The sequence below is a fragment of the Armigeres subalbatus genome, chromosome 3, assembly GCF_024139115.2.
Source record: "Armigeres subalbatus isolate Guangzhou_Male chromosome 3, GZ_Asu_2, whole genome shotgun sequence".
NCBI classification, from domain to species: Eukaryota; Metazoa; Arthropoda; class Insecta; order Diptera; family Culicidae; genus Armigeres; species Armigeres subalbatus.
This window is the reverse complement of record NC_085141.1, coordinates 269,918,156-269,939,152: the sequence shown is the minus strand read 5'-3', so window position 1 is coordinate 269,939,152 and position 20,997 is coordinate 269,918,156. Positions and strand designations below refer to the sequence as shown.

Sequence of the window (20,997 nt, the reverse complement as noted above, 5' to 3'; positions counted from 1 at the left end):
TCAAGTTTTTAAATTTCGCTACAAACATCCACCCGGTCAGCCAAACATCAGGAAGCCGAAGTCAAATCAGAAGTCCGTTGGTGATTTCGTTCGTCTCGTTTTGTAAATGCTGTTTATTTTCTGATTTTGTTTCTTATTACTGACTTTTCTTTGAGAAAAGTGGCTTATATTTTGTGCCGAAGTGTACCGAGTAGAAAAAAAGTATAAAGATATATTTTCAGTGCGAATTGAGGTGAAATTTTGTGTTTTCGTTAGAGAAGGCGAAACAACGACCGTTGGTAAATTCACTGCTTGGGTTTATGAGGGAAAATGGATCCCTTCACGCAGGTAAAAATGTTTTTTAATCCATGTAAATTTCTATTTTTAAACGTTTAATTTCGTAGAATATATTGGAACGGGCGGAGAAACGTGCCGCCGCACTAGGAATAACCAACACTTCCAAGTTTCCGTTGTCGGAATTTAACTACGACGTCTCCGGTTCCGGGTCATCAGGTCCTGCTGCTCCTCCAAAATCACCAGGAAAGAAGAGCGCTGCTATTGGTGGTACTGGAACATACACCAAAACCCCGAAGAAACGTTATTCGCCAGCAGCAACAGGGGAGAAAAGCCCTGGTCGTCCGAAAGAAACCGTCAATGTAACGAGGAAGCAAAGTTCCGGATCTGGGAAGGATGTAGATGTGGCGGTGGAAATCAATATTACTACAGGCTCGAACGTTCAGGTCAGTTTTGTGTTTATTACGATATATTATTGAACAATATTGTAAAAAAAATCTAGATTTGCCACTTGCCACCCACTTTTTAAAAAATTGCAACACTTTAAAACCATTTTTTAAAATGGTTGTGAATTTGTCGAATCTCTCTACCGATAAGGAGTAGGTAATGTTCGCTATCATGGCACTAAGTTTGAATCAGGCAAGTAATTGATCAAACAAAGTTAAATTCATTTGAATTTGTATGTTGGTGCCGTCATCTCAAGTCATATTGAATATTTTTTTTTATCAAAAATAGTTTTCTGTTATAATACGTTCCGCAACCGTATGTAATATTTGGCCTAATTACAATATTTTTAGGTTGAAGTGGAAGTTGCGGAATGCGAAATGGATGCAACAGGAAAAGTCATTAGAAGAACTGAAGACAAATCAAATGAATCTGATGTGAAGGGATTGATACGTGACTCATCTCGCAATCAATTGCAGCGCTTAGGAACGTTATATTCTGAAACCCAGGATCTATCATCTCCGGTGCACCGCACCGAAGGGAAGTTCCATGAGGAAAATATGTCAGGCAAAGAGAACTTAAAACCGAAACAGAAGTTAGCCAAGCTTGCGATGCTTGCAGATACGATTAATAATTGGGAGGATGATACTTCTCACCCGGATATTCGCTATCACCGTGAAACCATTAGCGCATCAAAGAAAGATAAAAGTCCAGTCAGGCAAGAGAAGAGTCCTAAACGTAAGGAAGACAGTCCCAAAAGAGCTACAACAACGCCAAGAAAATATCCAGCACCGAACCCTCCCAAATCGATCCTCAGTCCAGCGAAGACGTCTGAAACAGATGGCGTAAAAGCTGGTACCAAAACCCTGAAGTGGGATCAAAAAGTTATGGACGCTCTGGAGCTTCAAGGTTTCCAAAGGCGTGAGTCAACCACCTCAAAGTTGGTGTACGATTATAAAGACCGTCCAAAACATGAGAAGCAGGAAACAGAATTAAATGAAAAAGCTTTGGTCAAAGTGACAAAGTCACGAGCACCAGAAGTACCAGGGCCTTCCAGAGAACGTCAAATCACTGCAACGCAACCATCGAAGCCGTTGACGAAAAAACCTGAAATAAGCAAAGGGCTCGTCTCGGGGCGAACAGCAATGTTCGAAAGCTCCAAACCACGTCACTCTATTCTTAGAAACCAGAAAGACCCTGCGGAAATGTCCCTCAAAGAGCGTTTAGCCATATTCGAGAAAAACAAAGGTCAAGCCTTGGTTCCCAAAGCTGCTTTCGGAATTTCTCCTTCCATTCGTCAAATATCCGGCGATAACTCATATGCCCCCAAACCATCATCATCCTGTTTACCGATCCAAGGTGCTGGGTTTGGTATAGTCAGCAAAGAACCAGTCATCCATCAGAAGCAGAAAGTTGACAACTATAATAAGCCCCAATTGACGGACTCAAATGCGACCGGCTCTGCAATCAAGAGCACCCTAGCGGCACTAATGTCCAACAACAGCACCATTTCGGAATCGCAAATTGCGGAAGAAACTCGTCGCCAGCGGCAGCAGGAAATGGAGATGCTGCTCAACCGATTCTCGAAACCAACAGACATGTCATCGGACGGTGCTGAGGACAAGCCGATTCCGTGTGCCCCACCTATGCCCCCGGAGGGCTATCTTACCCTGAGCGGGAAGAAGTCCACCAATCGTGATTCGGCCGGCAGCAAGAGGCGTAGCGGCGAGGAGCACGATAGTCCGGAAGTTCGGTCCACCTTGGACGATGTCAAACGGATCCGCGTGGTGGCCCCGAAAGATGGCCGTCTGTATCCGACGTTGAGTGATCTGGAGAGCGCTACGACGACCGAGTCCGAAGATGGGGAGGGTTATGTTACGGCTAGCCTGCTCGGGGATGACGGTGAAAGGAACAACAGTCGTTACCAGGACTGTTACGGAGAGGAGGAGCAAGAGTACGAAGACGAGGAGGAACATCCAGCGGACGACGATGAGGACAGGTAAGGATGTTTCTATGGTTGTAAATTTAGTAGTGTTACAATTGACAAGATTTTCTATTGTTAATTGTGCGAATGTTTGGCTGACTAAAAATATAAATATAAGATCCGCACAGCGATTAATGCACACCTTGTCTTCTCGTGCCCGTTGAATCGCTATCGAGAAAAATTTACGGTTCATTTTCCGACATTGTGGTTATGTGGCCAGATCCTTTGTAAACGTCCGATATTCGCGGTTTTATACCATCCTTCCTCCAATTTGATGTGTGAACAATTTGCAATCGCGGCGTTTCTGCAATATCTGGGATACGGGGAATATCTGATCCGTGGTCGAGCATTCGCGCTTGGTTGGTTGCACCACGAACTCTCATGCAATTAGTTTTAGTCGATTTGGGAGGGTGCTGCAGGTTACACAGCTATTCATCTACTGGCACTTGAGCATGCTGGCAAAATGAAGAGTAATAGCTCGGGAGTCGGTAAGTCAGCGTGTTGAGCGATCCGAGTCTGTTCCGGTTCAGAGAGATAGTAGTTATGTTCGTGAACGTGTGAAGTAAACTGTCAACGTAACGTTGGCGGAGTCGACGCAAATCCTGGCGTTGAAGTAAATGAAGGAACTAAACGAATGGAACCGTTTAAAAGAACTCGAGGAAGAGAATCAACGACACATTTTTGAGCTTCAGAGGAAGTGGATTGCTCGACAGAAAAAAGTGATGCAAAGACGTCTGTAATTGAAGTACATCATAGAAGATGGAACTGGCAAAGAAGATTTGGGATTGAGCGGGGATGAAACTCCGGAATTTGTCCAAGAGAAGCCGTAGCTGACAACAACTACAAATATGAATCGTCTACCAAAGTACCAGGGCAGTCTGAGACCGATCGGAAATTGCCAGAAATTGGAATATTTTGGTTGAAACTTTTCGGAGTTCGTGTCGCAAAGCATGGAAGAACGATGGAATACGGTAGAGCGGGTTGGATCTGTGTTCGTTTTGCATGTACGATCACAGGGAACGGCCATGTCGTATAAGGAAGCACTGTACGGTGGATGACTGTTCTGAGTTTCACAATCCTTTGCTGCACAGTCGATCTGGGCCGTTCTTCTCGCCCGGTCCCATTATGAGAGATTTAGTAGCCGATCCGATCGCTGGATCAACCTGAGCGGAAATAGTACCCGCATGTGATTTTGTGAAAGACAATCCGCCGGATTTGCCTCCCAAAGATCCGCCATCTAATTGCAAAGGGCTGTCAAGGCAATGCCTGCCAATACTTACTTGATACTTGATGGGATGGGATACAGCTCCTCGATGAACCTACGCCGAATGGAGTATCCTCCTCTACTGGACACGATCCTAGCCAATTATTTCCAGTCGCCCTGAAGTTTAGCGCCTGCCTCTTATACTGCAAAAAGCCATTGTGTACGCGGCCTTCCACGAAGCCTATAGCCTCTTCCGGGTTCTCTTTTTTTTTACCATTTCATTTATTTGGAAGGCTCAGTCGTGTGTGACACTTTGCGGAGCCGCAATTCTTAAGTATGATATCAATACAATGTGTATATCATCTTATCATTAACAGTTAGTTGGGAAGGGACAAAGACCAAAATACTCGTGGTGACTCAAGGTTAGAGATTACTTTATTCAGGACGGACGGGGTAGGGATTTAAGTTTAGATTATTTCAGCTGCACATCCGGGTTATTGACGTTGTGACTGGTGTGGCGTAGCGTCGTGCTCGAATTATGGTTCGTATGATTCAGTTCGTCAGGGGGCATCTACCGGATGGTTATAGCTTCGTGGTACACGGAACAATAAGACAAAGACAAGAAAAAAAACTACGAAAGAAAAAAAAATAGTGGTATTAGACTTTAATGTCAGGTGAGCAAAGAAAGGTATAGATGGCATGCATATAAACCACATCGTGATCCCCCAAAACACCTCTTACTTCCCTGTAGGGATGTTTATCTCGGGCCACAAAGGTATCCAATAGCTGTACTCATTTTCCGTGCAATACCAAACTACGTGATCGATGTCATCGTAATTGGCTCCACGCCTACATAGGTTGCTATCGACCAGATTTATTCTAAAGAGATGTACGTTTAGTGAATAGTGATTGGACATAAGCCTCGACATCGTGCGAATGAAGCCTCGGTTTAAGTACTCACCTCTGAACCACGCTCGCGCAGAAACTTTAGGAACTATGGAAAATAGCCACCGTCCAAGTTCATTGTGTGACCAATTCATTTGCCAATTTTGAAGAGTACTCTGACGGACTAAGGAGAAAAACTCGTTATTCGAGATTTGTCTAGCATAAACTTCACCTTCCTGTGCGCCCACCTTTGCTAGCGTGTCCGCCTTCTCATTGCCATAGATTAGGCAATGGGATGGGACCCATACAAAGGTAATCTTGAATGATCTTTCGACCAAATCACGCATCTGCTCTCTTATGTTTTTTCCGGATTCTCTACTGAATATTATCTTCGCTTGCCGCTCATCTGGCATACGAACAACGTGTCCAGCCCACCATAGTCTGCCGTGTTGTATAAGCCCTTTATACATCTGGTATAACTCGTGATTCATGCGACGTCACCAGATGCCGTTCTCCAGTTTATAACCGAGTATTGTCCGCAGCACCTTATGCTCAAACACTCTGAAGCCTCTCCGATCAGTATCCTTTAACGTCCACGTTTCATGTCCGTATAAAGCCACCGGAAGAACCAGAGTAGTATACAGCACACATTTTGTATTCGTTTGCAGACTACGGGACTTAAGCTGGTTACGAAGTCCGTAATAAGTCCTATTCGCAGCTGCAATAGAGTAGAGTGGGGCAAGAGTACGCACTTAGTTTTCATTCGATCATGTGGCCCTTATAAAGCAAGCTTCTGCATTTCAAATCAGTGTCGATGATTCATATACTCTTCCTTTATGTTACCCAGTGGAAAAAATATTGAAATTATTGAGATTCGTTTTAGTAGAACCCTTATTGCAAGACAAGTGAAAAACGCACTCTTACCCCACCGGTGGGGTAAAAGTGCGCATCGGGTGGGGTAAGAGTACGCATTTATCCAATCATGTGCTTTAAGTATATATTAACATAAATAAGAGTTAATAACATTTAATTGATGTTTAATGAGCATATATTAAGGAATGTTTAAAGATTACGTAACTCTTAAAAGGGGGAGGGGGTCCTAAAAATGTGCACTTTCATACGGAAAAACCATTGTTTTTTATATATACAAAAAACTACAGAGGTAAAAATATATATCAGGTTTCGCGTGGCGTATACAAAGGCATTTTCCTTAAAGAAAGTCCACCAATCACGTAACGTAAAATTTGGCTATTTCATCACCCCTCCACCCCTATCTTACACTATTTGTATGAATCCTCTAAAAATTATATGGATCGTCACACATCTCACAACCCCTCCCAGCTAAACGTTGCGTAATTTATGAATGTTTCTTTTGATTAAATGAAATTATCATTTAGATGAAATTGTGTTTTCGTACTATGTTTAGGTGTACAACAAGTCCTAATACACTTTCATTATTTCGCTTCAGTGCTTTGTTCGCTAAGTCCTTTCTAACACCAAATTAATTCAACTTATCCTAAAAACTTGTGATAATTTCAAGTTCTGCCCCTTTTTTTTTAGTTGTGGATCTTTACGCTTTGGAAGAAGTCTTATTTCGGCCGGAGATACGGGTTTGACATCATAACTTGAAGATTCATATGCGTACTCTTGCCCCACCGGTTCCTGCGTACTTTTACCCCACAGTCCCAAAAAATATTCAAGTAATGGTTTTGACTTCTTGGAAAACCAACCGGATTGGTGTTCTATACCATAAAGTACTCTATACAATAGGTTATCGAAATGGTATAATGTTCACCTGATTGAACGTTTATATGGTAATGAAATACTAGTTGCGGAAATCCAATTATTTTTAGCAAAATGACCAAAAAGTTATCTAACTCCATATCTCCCTTGTTGTTTATTCAAATCGTTTACAATTACACATGATAATAGTTGGCCAGAATACCAGTCAAACTGATGCAGTGCTGCTAGTTTATCTTTTTTTATTACTTCAAAAAATCGAAAACGTACTCTTACCCCACGCGCACTCTTGCCCCACTCTACTCTATGCCTTTTCATCTCGTGGGTTCATTACCGCACGTCACTAACGTTCCATGATTTGCCGTACGAAACCATTTTTTTGTTAAATATCTTGGCTGTGCATATGCACAGCACATGTTTCGAATTGGACAAATTGATATGAAATTTGTGAAAAAGAATCCACGTGTCTTGGAGGGACTCGAACCCTCAACCTCCTACTTTCTAGATAGGCGTGATAACCCCTACACAACAAGACCACTTAAAGGTCACGGCGGCATGGAGTGCGATCCTCTCGTTTAATAAACAATGTGCACTCGCTTGACTGTGGATATACAACAGTAAAGCACATGTGAAGATTGGACAAATCAAGCATCCGAAAGATATTCAATTTGCAAAAAAGAAAGCTAACCGCGGTGGAGGTTGGTACTCGGATTCTGATGGCTTTTCCGCAAACGTGACCTTTAAGTGGTATTGTTGTGTAGGGGTTATCACGCCTATCTAGAGAGTAGGAAGTTGAGGGTTCGATTCCCTCCAAGACACGTGGATTCTTTTTCGCAAATTTCATATCAATTTGTCCATTTCGAAACATATGCTGTGCATATGCACAGCCAAGATATTTAACAAAAAAAAAACAGATTAATCCACCTACAGTGAGATTTTGACTCTTCCTTAGTTATAAGGATTTTTTTTCCAGACTCCAGTATTTAAAACGAGATAAAACTACTCAGCTTCCCACGGCGATTTACCGTGAAAGTGACAAAATAATTGCCTACCCAAAGGCGGATGTCTTGGGTTGAGTGACAACTTAACGAATGATAACGTACTGCTGCCTATCTATAAGGCGCTCGTCGGATTTATTGAGATAGGCAGAGTTGGTAGTAAAACAGGTCTGGTTTGTGTAACGGTAACAATGGAAGTGACATAATTTTATTCTTTCAAGTTCTAGCCTACTACAGTAATTGTTATTTAATGTTGCTAGCTCATAGCGCTCGGTTGCTATTCAACACCCCTTCTCAACCGAACAGCCTTAACTTAGTTCTCAATTTCTCAAACGGTCCACGCGCCAATCCTTTAGTGAACAGGTCTGCTAACTGCTCATTTGTAGGTATATAGTGTATCTTGAAAAGTCCCTCTTGTAGTTTATCCCGAATAAAGTTGTAGCGAATGTCCACATGCTTCATTCTTTTGTGGTCCCGTGGTTCTTTGGCGATAGAAATACATGACTTATTGACTTCAAATAGCTGTACAGCATGTTGTAATTTGATTCCAAATTCCAGAATAAGATTTCGTAACCAAATTGCTTCACATATGGCATTGCTAAGTGCAACGTACTCAGCCTCCGTCGAAGAAAGGGCTACGGTATTCTGCTTCCGGGTCATCCATGAAACTGTCGCATCGGAAACTTGGAAAACGTTTCCAGAAATTGATTTACGGTCATCTGGATCATTACATTACCCCAGACAGCGTCAGCGTATCCCTTGAGTGGTTCCGAATTATCGTTCGCCTGAAATACTAAGCCATGATCCACAGTCCCTTTCAAGTAACGAAGAATACGTTTGAGATGAATCCAGTGTACATTCGTAGGAGCAGATTGAAACTTGCTGAAATAGTTGACGGCTGCACTGATGTCCGGTCTTGATGGAAGTGCTAGATATGTCAAACATCCTATCAACTCACGGTATGGTTCAGAAGTGACAGGTTCATCTTGACGTCTTGCTAATTTATAGTTTGCATCCAACGGCGTAGATATTGGTTTGCATTCACTCATACCAAAACGTCGCAACAGGTCCTTGACATACTTTGGTTGACTTATCTTCAAAGTTCTTTCATCTTGATCTCGATCAATCTTTAAACCTAGGAAAAACTTCAATTCTCCAACGTCAGTCATTTCGAATTTTGATGCGAATTTATTCTTCATATCTTTTATCAAGTTCAAACGGTTAGACACAAGGATGATGTCATCGACATAGAGAAGAATATATATCACGTCCCTTTGTTTTCTCCACGAGTAGAGGCAGCTATCCAAATTTGATCTTTTGAATCCAAGCTGCAACACAAAGTTGTGAAACTCCGAATTCCAGCTTCAGTCCATAGAGTGATTTCTTCAGTCGGCACACAAGACTTGGATCTGTTTTCCCAAACCCCTCTGGTTGATGCATAAATATTTCCTCTTTCAATGTTCCGTTGAGGAACGCGGTTTTTACATCCATTTGGTGGATATGGTACTTCATTTGATTTGCCACTGCTAATAGCACACGTACTGTTGTTCCCTTGGCTACTGGTACATACGTCTCGTCATAATCGAAGCCTTTCTTCTGAGAATAACCCTTGGCAACCAAACGAGCTTTATAACGGTCGATATTTCCAGCTTCGTCTTTTTTGATTTAAAATATACCCATCGACAATCGACAATATTCTTTCCTTGGGGTTTCGGAACTAGCTCCCACGTTTTATTTTTATGCAACGACTCCAGCTCACTTTTGATGGCATCCTTCCAATGGTTCCAGTCGTTCCGTTTCTGCAGCCCAATGATCGTACTTGGCAAGTCATCCACGAACGTTTCAGCATTCAGCGCAAAAGCCATCGTCGAATCAGTATAGTCGTTATTGGATTTACCTGAGAAACATTCTGCAGCAGTAGATGCTCTCGAACCGGTAATAAAATCTAGTAACTTACCGGGAAGTCTGCGCTCCCGTCCGCTTCGCCTCGTGAGTGTGTTTGCAGAGCAATCATCACGTTCTGATTGCGAAGGGAGCGCGTCGTTTGTTGAGTCATTGATACTGTCCTCGTCATCAGAAGTTAGGTAATCTTCTACTTGTTCATGCCCTTCATCAGTTTGATTATTTGTCAGTTCCACAATATCTTGGTTATCAGGATTTGGTTGCAATTCTTCAATTTCTTCTGACATTTCTGATTCCGTATATCTTTTATATAACATCTGGTGTTCATGTTGAGTACCACATTGGCTCTCATCGAATATCACGTCTCTTGATATGAAAATCTTCTTCTTGCGTGAATCCCAAATTCTATATCCATTCGTGGTGTAGCCGACCATGATGTTTTTTTCCGATCTCGAATCCAACTTACCACGCTTCTCTTTTGGTACTAAGGAGTACGCCACCGACCCGAAAATTCGCATTTTATCAATATTGGGCTTTTTGCCGTACCATGCTTCAAATCCCAGCTTCAAATGGTGTTATTTTGTTTTCTAGAGCTGATGTCGGACTTTGATTACTCACGTAAGCTGCAGTCAATACTGCCTCGCCCCACATGGATTTAGGCAAACTGGCATCATAAATCATTGACCGCGATTTCTCCAGCAACGTGCGCATTAAGGGGTAACTGGACCAAAATCCTGGCCAAAATTATATTTCGGCGTTTTCTGGTAGGTTTTGCATTTATGATGCAAAAACATAGTAACAATCGATTTTCGAACGTTTTTACAGGTGCAAATTCACCTACCAGTGATAAATGACCTTTCTTGATATGTTCAAAAATGAAATTATAAACAGAAGCGACAGCTCCATGACAGTTCATTTCTTCACTCACTTTTGTCCTCAATTCGCGTGGGAATCGTGAAAAATGAAAAATCTCATGTAGCATTTGATAAGGGCCTATTACAGAAAGGTAAACATTAATCGATTCAAAACAAAACATTAGATTTTCAGCTCTTATTTCACAAGTTTATTATATTTTTAGCAGCGAAAGCTACCCAGAACGTACAATCAACACTGATTACTCACGCATAATATCAGTTGCATCGGAAAATTGAAATTGATTAAACAAAAGTCTGGCTATTGTTTGTGCACCCTAATGGGTCGTTCATATACTTTTTGCTTAAATCATCTTCATCTTACAATAACATAGGATCGATTATTTTTGGGGAGGAAATGTTTCTTTTTATTTCCTGTTTTGGTTCTATGTACAAGGTTGCCTCAAGTGGTTACTTCACTTAAGACCAAGTAGACTGCTTATTCGAATTGTTTCTATTTAGCTTGAAGTGGCACTTGCCCGTTTTAACCCCTACCCCATATTATTTCTTTGCTTCAACTTGTCTACATAACACAGTCTGTGTACATAATATCAACTATGATGTATTTAAGTTATATCGAGATTTACATATCTGTTGTCAATGCAATCGCCAAATTCAATACAATTGATATTTAGATATTTCATAAGATTGGTTAGTGGGAAGGAGATAAAATATAATGGAGCATGCGCTATGCTTTGTAGAGATTTAAATGAGCAGCAGATGCCCCAAACTAACATTATTATTTGAGGGTTAGGTTACAAAAATGCATTAAAAAGTTTTTTTTAATCGGCTCCGTAACGCCCTACAGCATTTGAGCCTACCAAATGAACGAATGAATAACATAAAAAGAGTATGTTACTTTTGTATTCAATCATGTCTATGAGTCAAATGCCTCGAAAACCAGAAAAGTTATCTGCGGAATTTTTCTGCCTATATACTGTTGAAAACAATGGCGGAAAATATGAAAACAACCTATTTTGAAGTTACTCGCAAATTCGTTTGCGGACGAGTGCGGATGATCTTTAACCCGCAATGGAAAGATGAAAGCCTATATTTTCATGTGTGTACAATCTCGTAGCGGAATACAAGGGAGTACTTCTACCTCTTTAATAATGAAATTTGTTCAAAAATGTCAAATACTCCATGTTATTTATGTTTATGTAATAATATCTTAATGTTAAATATAATTCATTTCAACTCATGGAGGTCCTAGGACAGCCTATAAATGATGTTTTGTGTACTATAAAACTAACATTATATGTGTTGTTTAGATTAGTCAGCAGTGGTAACTGATCTTTGTCTTACGGCACGCTTAAAACCATCAAATTAACATGACTTTTGATAGGTTGTCATTAATACTAATAAGGAACAAACGTAAAAATTTTAATGACACATAATGGAGATAATATTGAAGAATATTCTAAAAATATAATACTATGCAAAAGTTCGAAAAACGAGAAAGGGTTTTTGGCCAGCCATTTGTTCTAGCTACTCCACCGTGGTGCGGTTCATTCGTTCTGCCACGCCATTCTGTTGCGGACTGTATGGGACGGTTGCTTCAATGCTGATTCCTTTCGAACGACAAAACTGACGAAATGATTTGCCCAAATATTCTCCGCCGTTATCGCATCACAATCGAGCTATCCGGGTACCGAAGAAAGCAGTAACACGAGCATAATATTCTTAAAATTTTTCCTGCACTTCATCCTTGCTCCGCAGAAGATAGACAACCGTAAAATGACTGTATCCATCGATAAAAGTAACATAGAACCGCTTGTTGTCCCAAGTCGTTGGGGTAAACGGCCCACACACGTCTGAATGGATAACTTCTAAGACCCGCGATGCACGCCTTTCTCCAACATCACCGAATGGTTGCCTAGTTTGTTTCGCCTTCAAGCATACTTCGCAGAGGGATTTTTCAGGCCAGTCAAGAATTTTTGTCGTTGTTTCAATCATTCCATGCTTCCATAAGATCTTCATATTTGCTCCCCCGAGATGATCTAAGCGCCGGTGCCACAGTTCAAAATAATCTTGGTTTGCGATCAATGAACTTTGTTCGGATAATTCACCTTCGTTTCTACGTAGTTCAACGTTTATTCTGTACAGTTGTCCAGCTCTCTCCGGTAGCAACTACACGACCATCTTTCGTAATCGTCACACGTCCACTCGAAAACTTTACCGCCATACCGTTGTCTTCAGCTCGTCGCAAGGAAAATAATTTGCACTGTAATTCTGGCACATACAGTACATCCTTCATCACCGCCGGTAGTTTACGGTCTCCAATCATCATGTTTACTCTTATGGTTCCCGCATATTCCGCAATAAGCGCTTGTCCAGATTTTGCCACAGCTATATGAACCTTTTCCTCCAATGAATGCAACTCTTCGAAAAACATCTTGATTTTGACCATGTGGTCAGTTGCACCAGAGTCAAGAAACCAGTTAATTTTCAAGTTTGTCGTAGTAATCGTTGACAAACATTCATCGTTCGCAACAAATGCCATTTCAAATTCCTTCGCAATATTAGCTCCTGATTTGTATTTACGATTCACTTTTCTTCCACTTTTCCAGTGTTCTTGACGTCCAGGATCGTTTGATAAGCCGTTTTCTGGACATTCCGCTCGCTTGTGGCCAAATTTGCCGCATGCATAGCACTTGAAGCCGCCCATCTTCTTGCCTGCAAACGCCGAATCACCAACGTGTTCTGTATTACCAATCTGGCTAGAGTTTGCTCGCTTGACCTGTTCGTCCAGAAGCCTTTTCTTGACATATCCCAGGGTCAGTTGTTGAGGTTGGATCGTTTCAAGTGCTGTGATTAGTGCATCATACGATTTTGGAAGGGCCAGCAGCAGTTGACAAACAACGTCCTCTTCCTGCAAATTCACACCTACCGCTCTCTTAATATCTTCTCGAAACGCAGTAAAAACTGTTTCACATCGTCAGATTCAGAGAGTTTCAATTCTTGAAATTGTTTCTTCAAAATCAACTTTCCAGTAATTCCAATACGTTCGAAAGCGTTCCGCAATGCATCCCAGACGTCCTTTGCTGTCTTCTTGTCTTTGACATATTCTAATTGGTCTTCCGCGATTCGATGAATCAGTAGGTTCTTACATTTCCTATCCAGGGCCCATCGCGCTTCGAGTTTCTTCTTCTTTTCGGCACGTACTTCGGGAGTGTCCGTCGCAAGATCCTTCGCAAACTCTTCATCGCCGATGGCCTTCGTTAAGCAACCTAGCATGTTCTTGTCTTCCATAAGAACTTCGATCCGGAACTTCCAATTTCCGAAGTTTGTTCCATCGAACAACCAAAGCTTATCTTCCGTCATCTTGATAAGTTTAGACACTTGCTAATAATGTTCCGATTACAAGTTCCTTTTCAAATTGACCTGGGCCCATAACCTATTGAGATAGGCAGAGTTGGTAGTAAAACAGGTCTGGTTTGTGTAACGGTAACAATGGAAGTGACATAATTTTATTCTTTCAAGTTCTAGCCTACCACAGTAATTGTTATTTAATGTTGCTAGCTCATAGCGCTCGGTTGCTATTCAACAGGATTGAATAACTATTATGACATGGTTAGCAACTATCGTAACGCTGGTTGCATATATTGTACTCGTAATTTCCAGAGACCTCGATATTAATTAATCCAGAACTAACTAAATCAGTCATTGATCTAAGCGAAACTCAATAGCGTTCAATAATAACATATATTTCACCTTATAGATGCCTAATTTGGTAAAACTAAACTTGTTCAATACCTTAAAAATGAGCGAGATTTTTATGGTAGTAAATTTCAGAATTTGCACACATACGCACACATACATGCATACAAGTGATCTATTATCGTCAAGGCTGGGGCAGGCGTAGGCCTCGCGTCGGCAAGTCCCTCTGTGTGCTGGCGAATAGGCCCTATCGCAGAAAGGTCAATTTGGGGTGCACGCGGCATCATCATTCTTGATACCAGTCGTGCAGAGGGAAGCAGGCGCGAAGTCGACCCTGCCCACCTTCCGAGGACATAGGGCGTGGTAAGGCCACCTGGAAAGCCGGCAATGCGCTGGCACGATACCATGGTGTTCTTCTAAAAAAGCGAGTCACGATGTTCGATGCTGCAAGGACACGCAGCTAACCTCGAGGGTGCGTCATGCACTGGCCCCTCTTTGAAGCATTACTTGGTTGTACCGAAGGGACGATGGGCTTGGCAATGGAAACGGTTTAGCTGGTCGGGGATGCAGTCCTGTTTTCCCTCATTGGAGGTGGCCCCTAACTCCAGCACTTCCTGGTCAACCCAGGATGTCTGTTGAGCAGATTCCCTCCATTGTTTAGGAAAAAAAAAAAAAAAGTGATCTATTAGTGTCTCAAAACATGCTCACATTTGCTATCTAGTTTCTACTGAAGAAATTTTTGAAATCCCTTTCAATTTTTACGTTTTTGCTTTTCTGAGAAGATTTTTTTGTACATGCTTCTATATGTTCCTCAATAAAAATCATTTGTTTCTTTGAAACAAATCAAAAAAATAGGTATAATTCCATATCATATCATTTGTTATAATAATATTTTCAATGTCAAAGTGAATTTGTTTCAAATACCATACATTTTATTTAATAATTAACGAGATTTCTTGATAGATTAATACGTAACACACCTGCGTAACGCATACAAAGTGAAATTATAGACACTTCCGAAGTATAGACACCGTGGCCCCGGGCCCCCACAAATATTGTGTACCAAAATCAACCTTTTTGGTACATTTTGGGGCCCCCACAAGCTGTCGGCCCCGGGGCCCACTTCCGGCTAAATCCGGCCCTGGGTGTATGAATGGGTAGTGTCGGTGGGATAGTTCTTTCTCTTCTATATAGAGCGGAATAATTGGTTCAGTTTGCTATATTTGGTTTTACGTAGTTTACGTCGAGCGGTCGTGTCTTGTATACAACCCCAATTAAAAAAAAATTCTAAAAATTTTGTCTCTGGGGGGGTTTTATGTCCAAAACCACCCCCGTGGCTACGCCACTGGATTAGGCTGTAATTAGGTAAAAAAATCATGGGGTTGTATACAAGACACGACCGCTCGACGTAAACTACGTAAAACCAAATACAATATACCGGACAAATCATTCCGCTCTACATATAAGAGAAAGGACCATCCCACCGACACAACTTCACAGTTTTAGCAGCCCTCCCACTCTGTGAGGGAATAGGAACTCCACTGTCTAGCAACTGGACCACCCCAGTTCAATAATTGATAATACCCTAAAAGTAGGCAATTACCAAGGATTGGAACACGCTGTATAGGGGATGCATGATGCATGAAAGAACTAAAATTTTCAATAGTTTAGCGTTGATAATCAAAAGTTTCAATACTACTGGCAAATTGGTGGAGAGCTTGCGAATCGATTGATATATAAATCTTAAAAATCCATTGAAAGTTAAAGGACGTATTAATGTTATAAATCTTACATGATTTCGTGACGGTCCCCAATTTTGAAATTTTCAGTTTACACCCTGTATCCGAGTCTTCCTCTTAGACGTAGTTTACGTCAAAATTGTCCCGTATCCTTAACATACAAATCCGTTCGTTAACTACGAAACCAACTCAATGCTCCACTTTTTCGCCGCCGCTGTGATAGAAGTTATATTTGAATGTAGTGTTGGCCGTAGGGCCCATGATATGGCTCTGAATTCACGTTCTCCGGATCTAGGCCATCGGAATTCTTGATTAGCGGCCACGTTCACTCCAACCTTCTGCAGTTCTTGAGCCCGATGACTCACTCGTCCAGGTTCATTTAGGGTGCTGACATTCCAGGTATCGAGTTTCCAATCATAGTCCTTTTTTCGTTGCCGGTTGCCAAAAATACCGTTCTCTAACGTTCTTCTATCTTAATTTTTCGTGGTGTTTGAAAGGCTTCAGTAAGCTACCCTACCGGGGTCGCGTTATCTACATTGCGCTGGTGGGGCTGCCACCTTAGGTATAGCTGACCCGATACAGCGTTTCGTTAATCAACCGCTGAGTAACAGACAGTCGCTCTTTGAGTAGCACCTCCTGGTGAACAGACGTTCCAAGCGTACCTTCTCACTCTAGCTGATGTCAGAAGAACAACAGTGCCCAGGCTGCACTAGCAGCTAAGTACGCAACCCTTAGATGGCGGTATTTTGTCAATGGTCGAGCCGTGGAGGCGTGAGATAGGTACTTGTGGGGACCAGTGCTGTGTTTGGCGCTCCTTCCTTGATGTCAACCCACCATTTTAAAGCCCATAATGTCACAGACATGTTATAGAATATGGCTTTGCAAAATTACTGGATACCGTCATGGACGATCTGGTCATCAGATTCTGGTACAATAATGAACCAACAACGAGCATTCTGCATCTATTTCATATTTATCCCATAGTCTGTTATTTAAACTATTAAAGCAAAATTACTTTCAGCTATATGTACTCCGATGACGATCACTCTGATCCGGACACTAACATGGGCGATGTTAGTCTCGGTCACGAAATAATGCAGGCCGTTAAGCTGCAAGATCGCCGTATCAGTCACGGTGGAAGACGGCAAAGCCAAGACAAGAGGGTATGTAATTGTATTAGATCCATATTATCCCGTATTTTGTTATGTTTGAGTATCAAATTAGTTTGAAATAATAGATTCTAGACTTTGTATAAAGTAGTGTATTTAGAATTAGCACGTTTGAGAGATTTTAATTGCGCACCCTGCCCCAATCGGTCAAAATTTTATAGATTAATCCTGACAACGGTAAGCGCCAATCCGGGTTCAGTCAGAACAGCTCGACGAGCGAAATCTCTGCCGTTCTTGACGATATGGACCAATACCTGGAGGAAGCACTGGACGATGATGAAGAAGGAGATTTCGACACACCTGTAAGAATCTGTGTTGATTGGCATTATTGTAAGACTGTTGCATGACTCTGACTTTCATTCCGGAATCCTTAACCATTAGGCATGATTATTCATGGGAAACGAGCATTGGTAGAACTTAACTTATGTCGAAACTACTAACTGAACTACTTTCATTTTTAAATGTTGTGAATGTGTATTTGAACCTCACTTATTCGAAATATTTTTTCAGAGGAAATCGTCGATGTCTTCCAACAGCTTCTCCTACCAGAAGAATCCCCATCCGAATCAATGTCACACAATCAATGAAGAAGAAACGGAAGAGAAGACAGACCCTCAAAAACCATCCCCTACGCCCAAACAGAAGCAAATGGTTAACGAAGAATTTGGCAGCCCCGTTAAATCCGAACTGAAGATCAACCCATCGGATGACAATAATATGGTCACTCTGGTGCACACTGTTAGCTTCTACCGGCGCCAGCAATGTTCGAACAACCCAACTCCCGTCAAGAAAATTCTCCGCACACCAGTACGAGCACGACCTAGTGTGGATTCCACTACGGAAGATTCGGACGATTGCAATTCCAGCAATACGGCTACGGACAACGAAAACGAATACCTGGTGCAGGAAAAAGTGAAGAAGCTTCTGGATGAAGTTTGCAAACAGCAAACGATTATATCGCAAACAAGCCAAGCATTGAATCTGTGTGCAGCTACGATCGAATTTTCCGGCTCCACCGAATCCGTCGAAGGTGAACGTCACCTTTTGGTTGCAAGTGAGTACATATTGTTATTTGATAATTCCAACTCTCAAACAGTATTGTTCACATTCATTAATTAACCGATTTCGTTCTAATTTAGCTCATCGCCGGCAAGCGATCCTCGACGAGGTTCAACGACTACGGGTGGAAGGATGCATCAGGCCACCTGGAGCCCCGACCGAAAAAGGACGTCTAACGGTCAAAGAAATTACAATACCGCTGAAGCAGGACTATATTAGGAAACTTGCTTCCGATGCCATCAGCGGGCACCATTTAGTTTGTCTGCTCAAGTACAACGACACGGTTCTGGCTACCCAATCGGTACCAACGCTGCCAGGTCTGCTCTCGGTTCGATTCCCCGATGTGCTCCAATTGAACAATGTCTTCGCTGATTTTAAGGTACGATTATTGAATCCCCATCATTCTCCGCATTTTTATAATTTTCTCCTGCAGATAACAATGGAGATTTATGGAATGACCGCCCAGAGAGAAGTTCTTCCGCATGAGATCAAATACCACATCGCTATGAACAAAAAGGGATCGAGCAAACTGCACACACCGAAGGGAGTGAAAAGCAACTCGCGCCTTATCATGCCACCAGTTCAATCGCCAGCTGGACCCCAAGCGGTTCGCACTCCCGCACTCGTTCAATATGGCTTCATTATCTTTTCTTTGAGAGAAATTCAACGCACGAACTGGACGCTGAATCCGGTGGCCGGTGTTAGTCCCCTGGAGGGAACCGTACACATGAAGGTGAACTGCGAGCTGACAGTCACCGTCGACTATCGAGGTTTTCTCACCATGTTTGAAGATATATCCGGATTTGGCGCATGGCATCGACGGTGGTGTCGCCTGTACGGCCACGTGATTAGCTACTGGAAGTATCCGGACGATGAGAAGCGGAAAGCTCCTATTGGGAGCATTGATTTGCAGCACTGCTGCACTCAGAAAGTGTCAGTTGCACCACGAGATGTGTGCGCTCGATTGAATACATTGTTGCTGGAATTCCGAAGACCAGCCCAGCCCGATGATGTCGAATCATTAGTTTTGGTTCGACAGGGAAACACTACGATCCATCGGTATGCTCGTGATTTTGTCAAATATGTCGCAAACGTTTTATTGTTTTTTTTATCATACAGGCATTTACTGTCAGCCGACTCGAAGGAAGAACGAGAAGAGTGGACCGCGCATTTGAATAAAACATTAGCTCTCTTAAAAGCATGGGGTCAACCGAATAATCGAACTACAAGTTGCTGATTGACGGGACCATAAGGGTGAGTGTTGTACAGTCATTGATTAAGTATTATATATCCTTACTGATCAGATTAGTTTATAGTTTTAAGTTTTGCCATGCATCAGTGCTTATACGCAAAAGCGATACATTTTTTTGTCATACTATTAGAAGTATGTGTCTTTCAACCGAGTGTTATTAGACCAAAAAACAAAATTCGAAATTCTTATTACGTAAACATCCACCAACGTTATGTAGCTTGTAGGATATTACGACTATTGAAACAACTTATTGGCAATTGAATACATTTGTTTTTTTTAACTATTTAAATATACTATCAATATTGATAAAAGAGATTTTCAGCCAGTGGCTAGCAAGTCTCGAAGATCCATTGGAAAATGAATATATGTATTTTATTTTATCTAGTACCAAATCTTTATGTTGAATAGAGCAAAAGAAATCGTCCAATCTTGTATACAAATCAGGGAAGCCGTCGAGCAATCGAAGAAAAGCAAGCGTCGAAAGACGGTCGATAGTCAGAGCGATGCTTACCCATACGATTAAACCTGGGGTGACATTGCGCATCTCGAATCGAATCACTCGATTCGTAAGTTTTTGGATTCGTTTCGAAAAAATTGCGGCATTATCTATTTCGTTCGACTTCATTCAGTCGCAGTACAAGATTTCGAATGGTGCTGTACTAGTTCAATCGAGTATGTTCTGTCAAACGAAATGTAAACAGAGAGAATAAAGATAGCTGTCTCCGTGTTTAGTATGCCGCCCGCTGGAGAGACAACCTTCTACTATCGACAGATATATGATTTCCGCACAATGATTTTCGTATCATGTTGTACGCGTACAGTGACAAGATGACAGTGACACACATGTTTTCTTTCCACCGTTGTATCTATTTGACAGCTTGTTTTGAAACTGATTCTACTGCTTTCCAAAACTATATTTTTCATCAAAATGTATAGAAATCATAAACTGTTACTATAGTTTTTTAAGAGTATTACACAATATTTACCCATATTTTTTGAATAAATTGTGAATTCGCGTCGGCAGTTCATTCATCGATATGAAAACGTCATAGTTTTCCAATTCTTCGTATTGGTATTTTAGCAGAAATATGCGAGTTCTTGCAAATATTCCGCAGGACGATTATTTCTGCGGACGTTAATCACTCTATTCTATGGTTTGGGGTGATTTCAGTGCAAACGGCACTGATCATTTAATTCATTTAGATTTTTTGAAGGATAAAGCCAGCACCGTTCAATTGGGTCATAGATACAATTTTGAATTTGTCCAAAACAACGGTACAAAACATTCTTCCCATTTAAAAAGTAGATGCTGACTAATCCTTAGCCGTGCGGTAAGACGCGCGGCTACAAAGCAACACCATGCTGCCTATGTTCGATTCCGGGTGCCGGTCTAGGCAATTTTCGGATTGGAAATTGTCTCGACTTCCCTGGGCATAAAAGTATCATCGTGTTAGCCTCATGATATACTAATGCAAAAATGGTAACTTGGCTTAGAAAACTCGCAGTTAATAACTGTGGAAGTGCTTAATGAACACTAAGTTGCGAGGCGGCTCTGTCCCAGTGTGGGGATGTAATGTCAATAAGAAGAAGAAGATGCTGACTAATGGCAAATCAAAGATCCCGCATCCTTTCGAATCCCTAGACCTCATACCAATTAAAACTAATGGAATCCTTGCACAAAATGTTCGAAATCACACGATACAGAACTCAAACCATTGAATATCATGCAAAAGTGACTGTAGATCTTCCCGGTAACAACCCAAGAACTGGCAAAATC

General features: G+C 41.6%; 1 protein-coding gene across 2 annotated transcripts; it reads left to right on the top strand.

The window, feature by feature from the left end:
* The first annotated feature begins 15 nt into the window (after positions 1-15).
* On the top strand, positions 16-19,604 carry LOC134224207 (anillin). Of its 2 annotated transcripts, XM_062703501.1 has the most exons (9): positions 16-327; positions 384-719; positions 1,071-2,716; positions 16,762-16,903; positions 17,071-17,211; positions 17,420-17,963; positions 18,049-18,347; positions 18,402-19,027; positions 19,088-19,604. In XM_062703501.1, exons 1-9 carry the CDS (start codon positions 310-312, stop codon positions 19,203-19,205), a joined length of 3,870 nt encoding a protein of 1,289 aa, XP_062559485.1. In that variant the 5' UTR covers positions 16-309; the 3' UTR covers positions 19,206-19,604. The 2 variants fall into 2 exon arrangements, with proteins under 2 accessions (XP_062559485.1, XP_062559486.1); XM_062703502.1 differs by lacking the exon at positions 17,071-17,211.
* The last annotated feature ends 1,393 nt before the right edge of the window (positions 19,605-20,997 follow it).

Excerpts from the sequence above, each read along its gene's own strand:
- LOC134224207 (XM_062703501.1), top strand. Across the intron at positions 16,904-17,070 it reads GGCAAAGCCAAGACAAGAGG|ATTAATCCTGACAACGGTAA; the intron begins GTATGTAATTGT and ends AAAATTTTATAG. Across the intron at positions 19,028-19,087 it reads GGAAACACTACGATCCATCG|GCATTTACTGTCAGCCGACT; the intron begins GTATGCTCGTGA and ends TTTATCATACAG.